The sequence below is a fragment of the Rhopalosiphum maidis genome, chromosome 1 (genome assembly GCF_003676215.2).
Source record: "Rhopalosiphum maidis isolate BTI-1 chromosome 1, ASM367621v3, whole genome shotgun sequence".
Lineage (NCBI taxonomy): Eukaryota > Metazoa > Arthropoda > Insecta > Hemiptera > Aphididae > Rhopalosiphum > Rhopalosiphum maidis.
In genome coordinates this window covers 30,394,309-30,413,943 of record NC_040877.1, presented here as the reverse complement: position 1 = coordinate 30,413,943, position 19,635 = coordinate 30,394,309, and the positions used below count along the sequence as shown (strand labels likewise).

At 29.1% G+C, this 19,635-nt stretch overlaps 1 protein-coding gene across 2 annotated transcripts in view; it reads right to left on the bottom strand.

The window, feature by feature from the left end:
* Positions 1 to 3,620: 3,620 nt before the first annotated feature.
* Positions 3,621 to 19,635, bottom strand: part of LOC113559834 (protein Wnt-2) — a 64,214-nt gene continuing 48,199 nt past the window's right edge. Inside the window, exons 4-6 of one of the 2 annotated variants that reach the window (XM_026965615.1) lie at positions 9,018 to 9,301; positions 4,913 to 5,303; positions 3,621 to 4,202 (exon numbers count right to left, since the gene is read on the bottom strand). In XM_026965615.1, the coding sequence (XP_026821416.1) occupies positions 4,051 to 4,202; positions 4,913 to 5,303; positions 9,018 to 9,301 (827 nt within the window). In that variant the 3' untranslated portion in view covers positions 3,621 to 4,050. The remainder of the gene's footprint in view (positions 4,203 to 4,912; positions 5,304 to 9,017; positions 9,302 to 19,635) is intronic. The other variant, XM_026965606.1, reaches the window with a different exon arrangement.

The following is a 19,635-nucleotide window of genomic DNA, read 5'->3' as shown; positions in this document are numbered from 1 at the left end:
ATTAAATATTATGTAACCAATTTAAAACAATTATTTTTTTAAAAAAAGTTTGTATTAGGATATAAAGAATTTATTATAATTTGTGTTACACAGAAAAAAATTGGCTTGAGCAGTATACTCCCGCTTGAAATTTAAAAATCTCCCGCTCGAAAAGTGCTGTGAACTGAACATACATTATAGTTTTTGAAAATCAGTGTTTTTTAGTTTTACAGTGAAAAAAAATTGGCTTGAGCAGAAAACTCTTGCTTAAAAGTGCTGTGAACATATATTTACATACTACTCATGATTTTTACTTATTTATATTTATTTGATTGATTATTAATTTTTAAAGTTGTCCTTGATTGTGGTGTATGTTCCTTCATTCCAAAAAATCTAGACACGCCTTTACTTATAAATACGTATATATATAAAACATATACAGTGTTTAGACCAAAAATGAATAAAAATACACATATGGATACACATAAAATTTATTTTAGTCTATTAGAAAGGAAATCATATTAACATTGGACCTCAGTTATTATGGATAATAATAACAGCAATACTATAATATTAAAATAGTATACCTATATGTGTTCCAGTTATATTACATTCAAATGACGCGTTAAACTTATTTAGAATATTTGGATTAGTGTCCAAACAAAAGAGTGTATACAAAATTATGTGATTTTATTCTATTCTTTATACAGTTTACTGTTTGATCTTAAATGGCTAAATGTATTTATCTATTCATTGACATTAAATCTTTTATGTCGGTACAGCATTTTGTTCAGATATCAATATCATAATTTATAGGTATTGCTTACTTAACAAAAATAATTAAACTGTGATACTTAAATAAAATACACAAGGGTTTTAGTGCATTAATAGACCCATTAGACTTATTGTTACGGAAAACGCCTTTTGTATTTTCATCTTTATTTTTTCTTGATATACGATAATATAATATGCTTGCCAATAAAAGCACTGCGGAAAAGATCTTCTGTATATATATATATATAAATAATCAGTGGGGTATATTTGAGGGTAGGTCCTAGGGCTTAACGGCCCCATATAAAAAAAAGTTCACTATACCATTTACGGTATTGATTATAACTTACGACTAAAACCCAATATATAATAATATTACTTTTTAACCTATCGTACTTATATTTGTGTAGAAAACAAATAACGATTGGTATGAATATTAAAAAATATATTTTATACAGATAGAAAAAAAATAGTGAGTACAATATCGTATAAGATCAATTGTTATAAATTAAATCGACTTTATTATTACTTATAATTAGTTGCTTGATTGTTTTTGAATTTGATATTTTCGTTAATGGACACACACTGCAGAGACAACCACCGCCACTCAGTCGCTCACCATACCCGCGCTCCAGATTGTAATATACATGACGTGTGTTGTAAATATTAATACATACATGTTGTATAATATCAAAGCTAATATTATAAACAATATTCACGATCACGAAATATATAATGTTCCAATAACCATCAATCGCATCAAGTATCGCCAAAATATTAATTATTTAATAAATAATATGTAACAATAATTCATCGTGGGAAGAGTACTCGTTTAAATATGCATGTAATCGTGTATTTCATATAATTGTATACTATTTGTATATCATATTATTGTATCTTGTGGTTTCTATTAAGGTATGTTTATATTAAATGTTCATGGTCGGTGTTATTTGGTGGTGTATTTTGCACGTCATATCAGACATCCGCATTATAATATACACAATAAAAATCATAATTGCGCTGCTCTCTACCCAAAATCGTTTAACATTAAATACGTTTCTTTTACGCTTTATAACATCTTGTAATATATTATGATTCGTTTAGATTATAACGGTGAAATCTGTATACATTATATATTACTTTGCTATTTATGTAGGGAAAAATATACAAAAACACGATGATAAAAAACTAAAAAGTACATATTGAAAAATAAAAAGAATGTTTGGTATCGCAATGTAAATAAAGTATGTTACACACTGTCACACTGATCAGATGTGTATCTGTGTATTTTATAATCATGGTGATCATTTATTTATATTTTACTATTTTAGCATTTAGCATAAGGATTTAAAATATTATTTCTTATGATAACTTATCCTTAAATTTGCCTAAAAAAAAATTCGGTTTCTGATGAGAGATGGGAAGATATAAGCACAAAAAATATATTTATTGATATTACGCCACTGCTCATAAGTAATGTGTTGGTTATTTAATATTGTTGTTTAAATATCATAATAATATACTTTTACGTCGTTAACACCCTACTACCTATATTTATTATAATATGTAGATATTTAATCATCCTCATTTTTTATGAATATAGATATTCCTACGATCTGCTTTAAAAATCCTTCCAACCTTGAAATAACCAGACGTACATTAATTCATAGGCAAAAGTTGTGATTTCTAACTCCTTGATTGAAAACAAAGAGAATAATTCAATAGGTTAAAGAGGTAATAGATTATACTAAATATAAATTAATAATTTCTGGTTTTTAATTATTATTTATCGCCCAAATGACTACGCATGATACACTTGGTTTACACGAAGGTATAGGTCAATTGGTGCATCCAATATACATTTTCTTTTTTCATAAAAGATCTTAATTAATATTTTATGCAACTTATTCTAAACACTAATGTAATATATATATATATATAAGAATAAAAGTTGAGTGGATTTTTCTTAGTAAAAAATTATAAATATAAATATATATACCTTATAGTCTTATAGGTATATTTTTTCAATTGAATAGTATTTATTAGTAATATATATAAATTAAAATTGAACAAATATTTGTTTTTAAATATTTGATTTATATTTTATAAAAATATATTATTTAAAAAAATAATTAGAATAGGTACGTATATTTAAATATGTATTTTAAAAAGTGTTTGGAATATTATCTGAATCTAAAAATATAATTAAATATTTTCAACGGAATAAAAGTATTTGAATAAACAAGACTTAGGCTGAGTGAAGTCCTTTGACGCTCGTCAAGTACAGCCAGCACTTAACCCACGGGCTACGGTGTGGCATGTGTATATTGTGTAGTGAATTAACAAATATCTCATCAATTTTCGGAATAGAATTTAAATTGTATGAATGAAAATGATTTAAGTTCATATATTGTGTGAATTAATTTAATCTGCAAATTATTCAAACTTTTGGCATGATCATACATTATTTTAAAGTTACATTTGCTTCAAATGTTGTGTTTTGTTCAAATAGGAATATTGTGGAATTAATTACATACTTAGTTAAAATAAATATGATAAAAAAATTTTTGTTGAAGGGCAATTTTTTTTTTTATATTCACTTTATGAGCTACAAAGAATTTATTTGAATATAATATAAAGAATTAAAAAATGCAATATTAACTATAATAAATAAATTAGTTCCAATTTTAGAACTACATTTTTATTTCTCAACTATTGAATATCGACTGGTTTTTATTTTTTTAATGAAAATTAATTAAGTAGTTTATACATTTATTAGAGTTGTTAAGGTGAGGAAAAACATGTTAATTTTATATGATAAAATGGACTATATACGTTAATTAATTAATTGCTTGAATGAAACCAGTAAATAAGGGAAATTGACGATTTTATGAAATTAGTTCAATTTTTTTATTAGTTATTACTAGTTTATACGTTAAAAGAATTTATCCCAATTTATTTGTACCTCACTACATTGGCTGCTTAAAAAATCAACAGCTATCGGTCAGGCGGTCAATTCCGATGGTTAGAGGGAAAAAATGACTCGCTCGGTCACACGACTGCACAGTGCATATTATATTATTGTACACAACTGGAACGGTAATTTTATTTGTAAAATTTCAAATTATAATATATACCTATAAATTATTATAATATTGTGTTGTAATATAAATTAAAATATCGTATAAAATATTATTGGAACATGTGGACGATACAAAAAAAAATAAAAAAAATACGATAAGTTTATAAACAGCGTAACAATTACACGTTATATTATATAATTTACATAATGCGAGCACGTCATTTACAACTGTATTCTTCGGTCCGTTCCACGCACGTGTCGCACTTGACGTAACAGCACCAATAGAACGTGCACCGGCACTGTTTGGTCCTGGTGAACTGGTGCGTGTTGTACCCGCGTCCGCAACACATCAGGTCACAGCCGTCCGTGCCTATAGAAATTCGAACGATATGATTACACACGAAACAAATAATAATAATAATCGATACAGTGACTGACAGATTGAGCTCAGTGCGTTGGAAGAATAGTATTCGAGTGTGAGAGGACAATGTCAATAAACATATATATATATATATATATTTTAATTGCACAATGGTAAATCTATAATATGTTAACAGTTGGTCACATATAAGTTCAAATTCCTTCTGCCAACTACCAATACAAATTACATTGGCCAAATAACGTCCATTTCCTTTGAAAAGTGACATTAGCTCTTGTGCTTTGTGGTGCAAAGCCACAGGGTTATGAATTTATAACATAATATAACAGAAAAATGGGATAACGTCTTCATAGTATTTACTTTTTCTCGACGAGAAACTTAACATAAAAAAAAAATTTTCCGGCACTTTTTTTTACACGGACTGGTCAGTGTCGCGCTGATAATTTGAATTGCAGAAAACACCTTTCAACGTATATATTATATAAGTGGTATTATATATACATTAAACAATCTATTAAACGTATTTATTTATTATTGCAGAATAGGGATATAAGTCTCATAATGTCAACGCCAATCGACAAAATAACAGGTATGAGATAAGTATATAAATAATATTACAATACCGTACGCAACGCTCAATCATTTAGTCAAATATTCGATAAAAGTAACTGTGCAATCTTTTATAGTTATTCTAGGCTCACCCTCAGAAGTCCGGTTACAGGAACGGCCGTACGTGCCAAGCGACCCGGTGCCAAAGTCTCGGTCGCAGTAGTTTGGTGACTGTTCCAGGTAGACGAGTTCGGTGATCTTCGGCTCCTCTTCGTCTGCTGACCCAGTCGCCGCTGACCTGGCTGACCTGAGCCTGAGCCTTAGTCGTCTTGACGACCGTTTGCCGGAAGCTCTCTGTGGATTACCACCGCTGACAGCGGTTGTAGTCCCGGCAGCCTGGACGCTACGTGCCTTCCGGTACTTTCGCATAAGAGCTTTGCCGACTTCCCGGAAGTGTGGCAAACTGTGCCAGCATGTCTTCATCGTACAACTCCCGGACACCCCATGACACTTGCAGTCTGTGTTCAACAACATCTTGACAATCTGCGAACAAATAATATGATAGCGGACCACGTAAATATATATACTCTCCGTGGACGATCGTATAACAAGAATGATACGGTTTAACGATTGATTATTTTAAGTATGTTCGATTAAGGTTCGTTCGTTGAAACATCGGAAAAACAATACGATATAATATTATGTTTTAATCTAAGTCCTAACTCCTAAGAATCTGCGCGATAAGTAGCCAAGTAGATCATCATTTATTATGGATGTTATTCGCATACATCAGTTTCACATAGATTATAAAATAAATACAATTAAGTAATGCTGATAATAAAAGAAATTTACTTTAGTTTATTAACTCGTACATTAACTTTATAGTGAAAGTATACTATTGTTTTTATTAATATTAAAAGTGATTATTCATAAAATATTGAATGATGAAATATATAAGCACATCACGTAAATAAAATAAATGTAATACATTTAAAAATAAATGCTACAAAATATCGGTAATTTTTATGGAATGAAATAAATTTAAAAAAATATAACGAAGTTATAAAAAAAAAATGCTAACTATTTTATTTATTTTTAGATTCGAGCAATATTTTTAATTCTTTAGAATATTATACTATTATAGTTGGTATGTTGTAATTTGAATAGTAAACATAATACATATGTCATATAGTACGTACAGTTATTAAAACGCTAAGCATTGATAAATGTGTTATACAAATAATTTAATAATAAAAAAAAATTGGAGAGTATACTTAAAAAAAATTATATACCTTATATGTACAAATGTATTATACATTTTTAATTTAAAAAGATCAATTATTTTTGCATTATTAAAAGCGAAAAACAAAATTGTTTTTTTTTTGTCAGGATAGTCTGTTCGTGTTAAATGTATGTAAGTGATAAAATCATTAAAATTACAATTACGTAAACCTGCAGATTTTCAAATAAACAAATATTTTACGAAATCCTGTAAATAAACATATAACTGAAATAATCAAGTATACGTATTCAAGATTTATAGTAATAAGAAAAACCAAAAGATTTAAAATACATTACGGGTATTCGCTTAAATAAATTATTACTAAAAACGAAGTTCTTGTACTTGAAAGCAATTCACTAAGAAATGTTTTACTAGCTATAATAATACTTTTGTTGTCCTCAGTCCCCGGTTTGCTCTTAATTTATTACAAACAGAAATAGCATCGTAGCATTCGTAGCTGTATGCCATAACGTGGTATTATAATAAACGTGATGGTGTGTGTATGTACTATATAATATTATACAGGCAATTTTTTATTAAACACACGCACTATTTTAAAAAACTATTAATGTTTTTGAAAAACATTTTTTTTTACATGATTTCCGATCAAAATAAAACAACATTTTTTAACTATAAGCGGTTTGGATACTTCGCTCACCTAAGTTTTAAATACTTATAATTTATAAACTACTTGTTAAAATGTCGATGTTTGTGTATCGAAATACTTCGAAAGATATTATGCTTTGTAATATAAAATTAAAAATGTTTGTTATCGTTCAAAAAAGTAAAAAAGCTTAGAAAAATTATAACGATAAATAATATTTAAAAAATATATATTCTTTTAATATTGTTTAATTTCAACTTTAAATTTACAAAAGTTAATAGATTTTTGAATAATGAGTATTATTTTATAAAAGAATCATCCAGTATATTATTTTACATTACAGCGTCATGGTATTATACACATTGTGCGTACAGTGTAGGTAATAATGGAGGTTTTTGTGCGGCTTATACTTTTACGTAAGTATTATAATGGTAATAATAACTTCGTTTGTAAAATAGCCTTGGTAACTTGGCATATATTAACCACGGCTGGGAAAGTTAAAAAATAAATTTTAAACTAGCTAATTTTATTTTGATTTTCGTATTTTCGTATTAATAAACATTATATAATAAAAAAAACCCAAAATCTATAAAATTTTAATTTTTATGTCTTTAAAGTTGATGACTATAGTTTTAAATAGTTCAGTTTACAACACTAAATATACTAATAAATTAAAAATCATAAATTCGGTAAATCCTTATTCGCATAATAATATTACCTATAAATTAGAGTGGAACGATCTCGGAGTGTTTATATTTGTTTAAAATATCAACCTATTTAACGTAATCGCAGTGTTCAATTCTAAACGAATTAATTATTAATATTAACAAGTACACATATAAATAATACTATACAATTATATCTAGTTTGAGCTAAGAAAATAATTATTATTACATATTGGAATGACCAAAGTTAAGTTGTCAACTTATTGTATAATAGAATAAACCATCATTAACGATAGAATTATATAATCCTCTAGGCTAGAGTATCGACATAGAGTATCATTATTATTATTGTTCGAGTCATTATATCGTTGTCTGCAGATTTGACATCCAACCTAATCTAAACGTAACCAATTATTATTACATTATCTGCACGTATACAGATTACAGGATGGTTTACTTTATACAGGTAGACATATATACCTCTAACATAACTCTCACAACACTAGACAAGAATTTAATTTCACTCTTATTTCCTACCTAGCCACATATTAGTGTATACAAGTTTTTATCTCTTTTCAATGTACACGCGTTGTTACGTTCAAATTTGAGTATATTATTCATTGTTATTTGTTACATATTATAGTTGTATGTACTCTAATTTCTACATCTCCCTCCATTCATAGGTATTATAAAGTTATTAAAGTTAATTTATATTTTTAGAATATAATACTTTAATGGTTCTTAAAAATTATGACATAACTACTATAAGATTTAAAACTGTTATAAACTCTATGTCTTAATGACTTATAAATAACTATAGAAACACTATTTCACAACATCGATGTACTCAAATAGCCTATACAGAACGCCGTGTGATCACAATCATGATAATATTATTGACAATGCGTATATATAAAAAAAATGTCTATTCTTGGACGTTCTATATTATAAAGAATCATTCTGTTATTTAGTTGATTTTATTGCTATCTTTACATAATTAAAAAATCAGAAAACATATATGTATTTTATTAAAATAGAAAATTTATTTTGCATATGACATGTTTTATATAATGAAAAAATAAGAAACTTTATTATATTATATACCTAGGTTATTTTATCGATAAAAATGTATCTATCAATTTTAAAAACTCAATAATTATTTATCTATTTATTTAAATATTTTAATTGAATAGTTTAAAAAGCAAGTGTGATATTTAAATGGGGTAATTTTAGTTTTACATATGGCTTATAACTTATAATGTCCAATAAATATAATTAGTTAATATTCAAAAATAGATTACATAGATCGAACTTGAAAATATGATTTTAGAATATTGGTATACGATTATTATAATATTAAATAGCAGAGACAAAGTTTAAAAAAATTATATTTTTACTATGTGATTAATATGATTTATTTAATATGATTAATACACGATCGTCAAAATCTGATTTACAAATTTGGACATCATTTTAGATACCTATATGAACGCCACGAGTAAAATGAACTCAATATAACACCAACAAACGAAAAAAAATTATATCAGGCGAAAACATGCACTGAACTTACTGCCTTGGAATATTTGTAGCAAGCCACAGAGCCAGTAATCCGACGTTAAGTTGTAACAGAAAATCAATACTGTCGTTATACGATATTATCGTAATTACTATAATATTATTGATATTGTATATTTAATAATATATACCTTTCTGCCGGCCTTGTTGTTGTGCAAGTTCATCAGACTCCGAGAATCGCCAGCGTCCGATTCCTGGGCGTCCAGGAACTTGCGGGCGAATCCCATGCCGAAGCCCAAGTCCACGCTGCACCCACCCCATTTCCACGTGGAAGATGTCGGCCCGTCGTCCAAGGCACTCGGGTAGTGCGCGTCGCACCCGCATATGGATATGTTGCCCCGGCTGCACGCGTCCATCAGCGCGTACGTCACACCGGCACTGATCACAGCGTACATGTACGCCGCTTCTCGGCTTGCTACGAACAAACAAAAGATGAAGTGAGTAAATAGATACTACGAAGATAAAAAATAATAATACTAAGATACAGTAAACAATTAGGAGGTAGGTATTATTATTAATAAATAAAAAATAAGACATTTTTTAGTGCATTAGTATGAGTGAGTGTAATTATGACAATGGTCGACTACTCGTCTATTTTATTATTTTCTCACACTTCGATTTGGTACCCGAACTAAAGGAGACATTCGAAATTGCACCTTAAGCTTACGTATATTTTACATATAGCCATACGCCACGGCCCGTATTTAATTTGACTATAACATATAAGTTTATTTGTGATTAGTCTCAGAAGGTAAACAGAGGAGAACTTTAGATGATAGTATTAGTATACTGTATTAAGTATTAGTACGTGACTAGGACACAACGACGGCTTTATTCAGCTGTCAGATGACAAAAATCGATAACTTCAAAGATTTTAAGACGTTTAAAAGTTACATAATTGATGTCTAAAATCCAAATAATTCAATATCAGGGTAGATCTACTATGTTGTAGTTTTGTTTTGATTAAACTCTCCTCAGCTAAATCAGTAAAAAGTTATGTATGCCATTATTTTCACCATTAAACAGATAATTTTTATTTCTTTCTTGTCGACGTGTTTAAACCACAATGATTCACATATATTAATCGACGCACTTGGTTATTTAAATAGTATAATAAGTTATAAACTATGTATATTAACCAAATATAATTTTCAGACTTATCAGTAAACATAATTGGTACCTTAACTGCAATTTTTTCTTAATATATTTGTTCTCGTAAAAAATATATGTCAATGAATCAAAACGTGTAAATTTAGATAGATTTCTTGAATTTAAAAGTCTAAGTTCTAGCGGTAAAGAGGTGACTACTGACTAGTGATTTATGAATAAAAGCAAAAAATAAATATCCGGTGAATGTTTGATGTGAATAAGTTTAAGTAGATAACATAAATCATTCATATTAAATTTAAAATTTTGTGGAAGTCTTGTACGTATAACACTGCAAAAGCACAGATTTATACATTTAAATTAAATATCCTTTCCATAGTTACGTTTAAACACGTACCATGGTCTGACAAATGAGAAAATGTGTGTTTTAAACTTAATTAAACAAGTGGTTTATTTTTATTTACAATATTTCATTTCGAAATTGAATTTTCATAAATTATATATGGGTATCTATAGTATCTAATATTTTATGTTCAATAGGTTTGCACATTGCATAAATAACATAAAATATACAATTTATTTCCATTTGTATTAAAGAGATTTTTACTCGCATTATTTATATACAACATGCATAGCATCCATGATGAATTGTTTGTAGACTGGTTCTTTTTTTTTTTTATTGAAATGTGAAAATGTGTTTGTGTTAACACACATAACAAACATCCATATGAAACTCATATGACTGATCAACCAATCGATTAGATATGTTAAACTTTGCATCAGCGTTAAAAATACATTAAAAAATATAGGTGTATTGTGCTATTTTAAATTATAAAATGTATAGGAACTAGTATTTAATACTAGTAGTTTATATATCTTAAAATTGTACTACAAAATTACTAATAAAATCAATAATCACCTAGTGTTTCAGACTTTAGAGTTGGAATATTTATTTCGTTAAAATATTAAACATTTATGGAGACATTAAATAAAGTATCCATTTTTTCAGTAAACAATGAGTTTCGTGTTCATTATTATTATCGTACTTAAATCATTTTTCCTTTGATGTTTGTTATAAAGAGTTCTTCTTTCTCGTATTCCCTATAGAGATCGATAATACAAATTTCAAAGGTCTTAAAAGAGATCATTTCCACGGCAACTCAACACTATTGTTGGTTATTTTTGAAAATAATATTTTCAAATTTATGTGAACTAAAGAAATAAACAAGAATAAAAAAATGATCATCAGTTCGAGAAAAAAAATATAATGCCTTATATCAAGGTCGTATAATGTATTACTCGCCATTCGATGAAATTTAAGTCCAATACAATTTCAGATTTCAAGTCTTAAATAAACCAATTTATATTCAAAACGCATAGGTGATAATAGTATAGTACCAAAGGAAAAAACCATTCCAAATTTTAAGTCCAAGTTAACGATTTACAATTAGATTTAAGAATGAAGAAAAAAACGTGCTCAATAATGGGAAATAATCAAATTTTTTTTGTCCATTATTTTATTTTTGTAAAATGTAAAAGCTTTGAAGTTATGATTAATCCTATAAATTATAACGCAAAATATTTGCAATTTTTGCTTATGAAATATATTTCGATAATTGAAATATCACGTGTCGCAAACAATATTTGTTAAAATATTGTTTTTCTAACAACTCTCAGAACAAAGTGTTTTTTAATCTTTTTCTCACAGGTTAAGTACCCGAATTAACAGGAAACTGTAATATCCATAAAAACATTAAAAATAGTCCAACACCTAAAATCCGTATAACCTAAATGATTTTTTTTTTTTTTTTTTTTTTTTTTTTTTTAATCTAAAACTCGAATAAATTATTTTGGTTAAACCAAAACTCAAATTATTTTATTATTTTAAAAATTATCAATCAGTTTAGACAATTTAGTTATTAAATATTTCTCGTTATAAACATATTTTAACAAAGTTTCGTTCCATCCATGTATTCAGCTGTAGTAATATCAGAAATATTTTATTAAATAAAATAATATTTAAAGGAATATCCTATAATCTAAAATGCTCAAGTACCAACAACATTTTTAAATTAAGTTTTTCCAGAACTTTTTAACATTCGTATCAACCTAAGTTATTATTCCAATATTCCAAATGATAATGGTTATGAGCACCCAACGAGTGTTTATTATTTTATTTCTACGTTTGAACAGCCGATTACATCCAGCATGAAAAACCTTAAAATTATAATTCAAGCATATCTTTAATACACTTAAATAATTGTAATATTATTATAAGACAAACGAGAATCGTAATAAACTAATATGTTTCATTACATATTGTTACCAAACGTTTTAGACTGCCACAACAAGACCAATAACAATCGATCATCATTATCAGTGTACCATATTTAAGTGACCCGCGTTGAACAATAACAGTATTGTACATAATGTACGTAATTTGTGTATATTAAATATTACGTATAATATAATGTTATGTTTATATAGTAGCACTATATAATACTAGTTATCTAGTATTCAAACGTTATAATAGTAGTTTCGTATAACATTATAGCAATGATACGACATTTCGTGCAGCAAATTACTAGTTGTACAACATTCAATGTATAAATTACAGGGGTTTTGCTGATGAAAAAACGCTATTCGAGTTCTTCGATTTAAATTGGATTACGCACCGTGACATCATTATCGGTGTGTCTCAAAGTTCTAAGACAGACACACGTTCTGGATAAATTGTTGATACATACAACACATATCTAGGATATATACATATACTACGAAAAAGAAACCACAAATATACTAAAACGAATATAATATAGACTATACGATACGACAGGGCAAGTAAAAAATCGTAATAATAATATGATATACCAAAACTTAGCGTATTTCTCTACGAGTAAAAACAATTCAACTTCTATGTATGTTTCATGCATGAACTTATAAGTTGTATTATACCTTTACCAAAAAAAGTTTGTTCGAAAATGATATCGGACACGTATAATATATAAATGTGTTTATGGTGCGATGCGAGAGGATTTGACAACTGCTGGCATTCCGGCGTTCCCGTGGCGTATTTAGATCGTAGCCACAGATCAGAGCCAAGGCTCGGAAATCAAAGTTAATGCTCAAGTTGAAACAGCATACGTCCCTTAACATTAAATTTTAAAAAAGGTTGTCAAGTTTACTCAGATGAAAGCTCTCAGAGTTAAATTTTAAGTACCTAGATATTATTTTATTATATAGGTACAGTGTTATTTCTTTTAATATTTTCGTAGTAAAAATACATATCACTATATATTTTATAGCAGGGGTAGCCAACATGTTTTGGTCACGATCTACTAAAAATGAACTTCTCCTTTGAGGATCGACTTCCATAGAAAATTTTTTATCATTGAATAATTATAATTATACTTACTATAATTACTTGCATAAAGTGAATATATAAACATACAACAAGTATTATAAACGAATTACTAATTACTAGTAATAATATAATAATAAATAATAATTTCTAAAATCTTCGTGTTAATTAATTTTCGTGCGCGTGGCCCTATAATAAATTTTAACATTGACTTTGAAATTGTCCGCGATCGACCGTTTGGCCGCCCCTGTTATATAGTATATAATAAAATAATTAATTTAATAATTTAATCATGTATAAATTAATTTATGTGTATGTAAAGAAGTGGCCTATGCCACTGATGTAAGTTATATGTACAACAAGTTCCACGCGACGTCACCGTCACGGTCGTTTAGCAATAAGCCAATAACATTATAAGTATTGAAACGATTGGACTAAAAAATTATAAATGATTAGAGTGCATGTGATGTACGCGCAAAAAGCAGGGAGGATCGCATTATTACGATTAATGTTAATACGTTATAAAACACGGTTTAGCCGCGAGTCGTCGCTCAAAGCTCGTGTAACGTACATTTAGCATACCTAATATAATGACGTTCGAAGACGAGATTTCAAAGGTTGCGTATAAAATATACGTAATATATTGTCGATAGTTCAGAAGTTCAACCAATCGAATTTTGAGGACGGATACATCCCCAATAATTAACACTCGTATACACGCATGTACATTGAGACCGCTTGTTTCGATAATGCGCAGTCTGCGTGGCCCGTCGTTTTGCGATTTTAGCACATTCGTTTAGACCGTTTACTGTTTAGTCATAATTTTTCGACCCAAATTTACGATTAGAGACAATAAACAAGACGTTTAACATATCCACGTGCCGTTTTCAAACATACGTCGTGGGATGGCGATAACCTATTGCCGGGTGCTCGATTAATTTAAAATCACATCCCAACGGCAATCAATTATGCGAAACTCTCCGTTGCGGACACAACACTCTAATAAAATGGGTTTATAATGTACTATATTATATACATATAGTTTATACGTTTCTTATATTATACACTATACGGATTTCCAGACTCGGTATGAGTTGATTTATGGACAGCGCGCACGCCGACTTCTAAAACATAATATAATACGTAACGATTTCGAAACGAATCCCAAGTCTAAGGTTTCTATGTTGTTCAGACCTTATTATTGTGCCATAATTATTGTTATTAATATTTACAAGTGCACAAGTTCCATCATCAATCAAGAGATACGAACAAATGTTTTTTTTTTTTTTTACTACCATAAACGTTTTTATCATAATGCTACTGCGGCAGGCTGCGGTTTTATCCGCATACGACCTAATAATTTAATAATTTAATAATAATATATCGGTCGAGATTGATCCAGCGGAATTTTCGACCGTTCTGGCTTGCGCATATTGTAATCGTAGAGTTGTATTATTACTGAGCTTTACGCGCCCAACGGAATGCAGTTGGGAAAAATTAAATTAACGAACATCGTTGAAAAACCACACTACACACCGTACCGCGTGGTACAGAATAATAATATGAAGTGCGATTATTTCGAATATTCTCTCTCTTTCTCTCTATCTATCTATCTATCTATCTACGGTGAGTCGACCTGACCAAAATTCTTTTTCAAATGGAATTCTGAGTTTTTTTTTCATATTATGTACACCTACATCGCAGCGGCCGCCGCCGCGGTCAGCGCGCGCGCCCGATCGATAAAATAGGACACGCCGCCGCGGAAGCAACATTTTACCGCGTAAATACAATATCATCGCTGCCCCGCAACGGCAAGATGTCGTCGTTTTTCAAAGTTTTTGGAGACTCTGACGATGAAATATGGAATATTGATTTGGTCTGGATATATAAACACACATTTTTGGTATTCTTTTTATCCATTTCTCGTGGCCCCACGCCCGCATTAATACCATAGTTGAATTACCAAAATTATACTGCAGTTCTATATTATAGGTACACCGTTTCAATTAACAATAAATAATTTTATGGCAGTAACCGTTCGCATTATTAATATCAGTTTTTCCATTCATAGTTCACGGATATTGTCTGTTTTTTTTATTATGATTAATGCAAATGAATAATAATGTTAAAATTGTATTTAAAAAAAAATATAACGAAAAATCTGAAATGATTTATTATATTATAATTATTTTTTAGCAGCAGCTGTACAGCAGTGACTTTCGTTTATATACTGTTAGTATAACAAACAACTTATGCGTTATATGAAGAAATCATTACAATTATTTACAATAATATTGACCATAAATTCTAAAGTATAACGACGAACGTAATTAAAACTTGAATGTCGTTTGTATTGTAGTAGTCATAAATTTTAAACTTTATGTATACATAACATTATGTATACCTATTGGTACATTTAATAATAAATTGTCGTATCACAATAATATGAATCAAATATAAAGTATACTTTTTTGTATTCCCACGAGTAAAAACCAATTATTCTGTTATTACTTATGAGTGAGAATAAGGCTATATCGTTGTACCAAACTCAGAAACTCCAATATCGCTCAACTCCCACCACATCCACCGTTGAATTTCCATATACCGAACACTCATCGCTATCGCACGTTATTAATTATCGTTTTTAATATTCAACAGACGTTTTAGTAGTGCTATGTTGAATTTCCTAATATTATAATAAATATTATCAATTCACTGCGTTTTGTGTACACGTATGATGTGTAATCGCGGTTATCGTCGAAAGTGCTCTGACCGGTGGAGGGCCCACACGATTCGAGTCTTATATATAGATGAACGTACCTACACTATTAATGATCGGACACATTCGTGAGTAGCCGCATATAATAATATATCGTTATGATCACAACATTTGAGTATTCGACTGGCGATCTCGAAGCGATATATTCAATGGTTTACGGTTTCGGTAAGACACTTAAAAGTAATCGTTTTCGTCGTGTACGCGTTCTATTTTAAACGTACGCGCCATGCTCGATACGGATTAATCTGTCCGAAAACGATAGCCGCGCGGCAGTGTATTCGTTATAATAATTAATATTATAACACTACTGATCACAACGTTATTATCGACTCTCGGCCTAAGAGTGCTCCCGTTCCGCGTTCGGGACGCAACCGAACGTACTGCACTCGTTTGACCGGAAACATCGCTTTATCGACGTCTGTTATTTATACTATTTAGTTGCACGGCGTGTCGATTATTTGATGCGTTAATAACCACTAGAACAGTGCTGATTTTTAACAAAAAACACAATTACCAATAATTGATCATAATAATATAACGGTGTTATCGTAATGTTAACTATTTCTCGATTCGATAGGAAAAAATGTATACATGTGTATAAATGTATGCAAGATATTATATTTACGTGTGTATCATAAATATATATATACATGTATTTGACCATGTGTATTGAGCAACAGCTGATGCGGCGCTTATCGCTTATTGGTTGTTGGTAGAGAGGGATATTTTACATTTTAAGTGTATGCTGAACGTGAGCAAATATTTGCAATCCTTTTCTTGCGCGCGTAACGTACTTACAACTCTGCTCGTTCTCATATTACCTATATAGTATATAGTATATGTGCTTATCCGTTGTCAAAAAGTTTACATTTCGACTACTGTTCCGTACGCCCTGCAAGGAAAGTATTTGATGTATGTAAAAATCAAGTCACGCTGTATCAAAATGTGTACCAACGTTCGTGCAGGGGCGTAATTAAGGGGGAATAGATTACCGTCAGAGCCTTGTTTTACTAATATCTTTCAATATTTATGATTTAATAGTAATTCAACTATAATATTATAAATAAATGTGTTCTTAAAAGTGTTTAGAATATTTTTTTTTTTTTGTGACACGAATTTTACAGTTTTCTACTAAAAAATTACAATTTCCCCCTTCCCTCAGGAAAATTCCTAATCATGCCACTGCGTCCGTGTGCAGTGTGCACACCATAATGACAAGACGTGAAAGGTGTAACCAATCTAAAATATAGCCATAAAATTCATACAACGTGATGGTACATATTATTAATATATTATGCAGGAAATTCGGATTATCTATTTTCTAGGTATAGTATAAGGGACGTTATTTTAGTTTTTTCTTGGTGTGCCAGCTTCTAGGCATGCGAATTTTAACATTTCACAGTTCCGTATAATGTAATATAAAATTTAAGGTATGTAAATATCCTCTCCTTTTCTTTTCTAATCCTAATATTTTATGATTTTATATTGATAATATATTTTTTTTTAAAAGAATATATTTAAAACTCATATTCCTATCATAATAATATGGTATATGCATTAAGTTATATAATTTAATTATGACGGTGTATTGGATTATTAATGGAATGCCAATTAACAATATCTTGAATTTTAGTGATGCTGTCGTACACCTTTCGCTTTATGCACAAATGACGCCCCTGCTGTACCGAACTCTTAACACAATAAGTACTTTCGTCTCGCTGCAAGTGTGTATACGGCCGCGTACTGTGCACTTTGTGCGAATTTCCAGTATTATTTTTTGAGTGGCTGGTACCATTTACGGGCTGTCGGTTTCATCGATTTGGGTGAACGCTATTCGCTTGAATATTTTTTCGTATACGAAACGAGAGAAAAAAGTCATTGCTTTGACAAATATGCTAATTTTAACGTAAAGTTTATGGTAATTATTATTATTATTATTATTATTTGCAGGTAAACAAAAGCCGTCCAGTTTTAAGATTCCTATGTTTTTAAATTGTTATCTTATATATTTATACACAATATAATGTAAATTAAATAAAATATATTATACACTTATTCACTAAGTATCGTGATTACTCACTTTTTTCTTTATAATAATGCAGTTATTCAAAATTTGATTTTAGAAACGTTTAAACATAGGTACTCAAAGACCATATTCTCGAATTATTGAGATTTGTTGTACCATTTAAGAAAGTGTACTGTGATATCCGTTCCCAATTTCTGTTTTTCAATTGAGAACAACCCATTTTAACTTAAAAATTATTCAATAGATCATTTTTTATTAAGTAGCTTCTGAATTATTAAACATTATGTAATATGTACTAAGAATAATTTATATACTTATACACAAAATAAAATATATTATTTTATAATATTTATTTGTTTATATTTATTAATAAATAGTTATATAACACATACGATAAAATAAAATGAATATATTGTATTGTTTTTTTTAAATTTATTTTAAAATTATAGTAGGAAAACTGTATTCATTTTTTATTAGCATTTTACAATTATTTATAATAGCTTTCTAAATAATATTTCATAAAAATGACTAAACAAATTTGTATTTAGATACATCGACATTTTCAAAAAAAAAGTATTTGCTGAAGAATTTAAAACAAATAATGGTGGTTTTCATTTGAAAAACAGAATTTTACAACGCCACATCTAGAATAGTTCTTAAACAGTACAAAAATGCTCAAGTATTTGAAAATAATATAGTATTATTAACTCTTGAGTAAATTTAAACATTCTAAACAATCAGATTTTGAATTACTACAGTCTACAATTATTGTAGAGAAAATTAGGTAGGAGGCTAGCATACATGGTGAATCGTTCCGTTTATAAGTAATACATTTGTAATAGTTATTGATCGCGCGTATACATACAATTAGTTTTTTATAGATCCCGCTAAGCATATTTTAATATGGTCGGGATAAGGTTTTTGCAGTTGCGCATACTGAACGGAACGAAAAACAATTGAAATGTTTTCATTCTTAAACTATATGTATACTGTATTGTAACTACTCGTATATTACAAAAAAAAAATCTGAACTCATCGCGGGCGATGTCTTGCCCACTGTGCTTATAGTGCGCCATATAGTGCGCCTTTGTCGATGTGCCTGGTCCATTTATATCACCGTCAATATTATCTGTTTGAAGAGCGGCGAAGAGAGAGTTAAAGAGAGAGTGAATAAGACAGAGAGAATAGAAAAATAAAAAGATTTGGACGGATGTTAAAGCCGAGTACCTACGTATAATATAATATTATAGTTCTGAACGCGTATCGTGGATTGCAGCTGTACTTATATTATTATTATTATATATGATATAGTTTCAGTAATGCAATAATATTTGTTCGCAGCAGACTACGCGTACGCGTATGGCAAATACCCACACACTGATTTTATATATAAATATATATAGCAATGCGAGAATACTTGGAATTCGCCGCTAATGCAATATTAAATAGTTTTATCGTGAAAGTTCTACTAGCTGT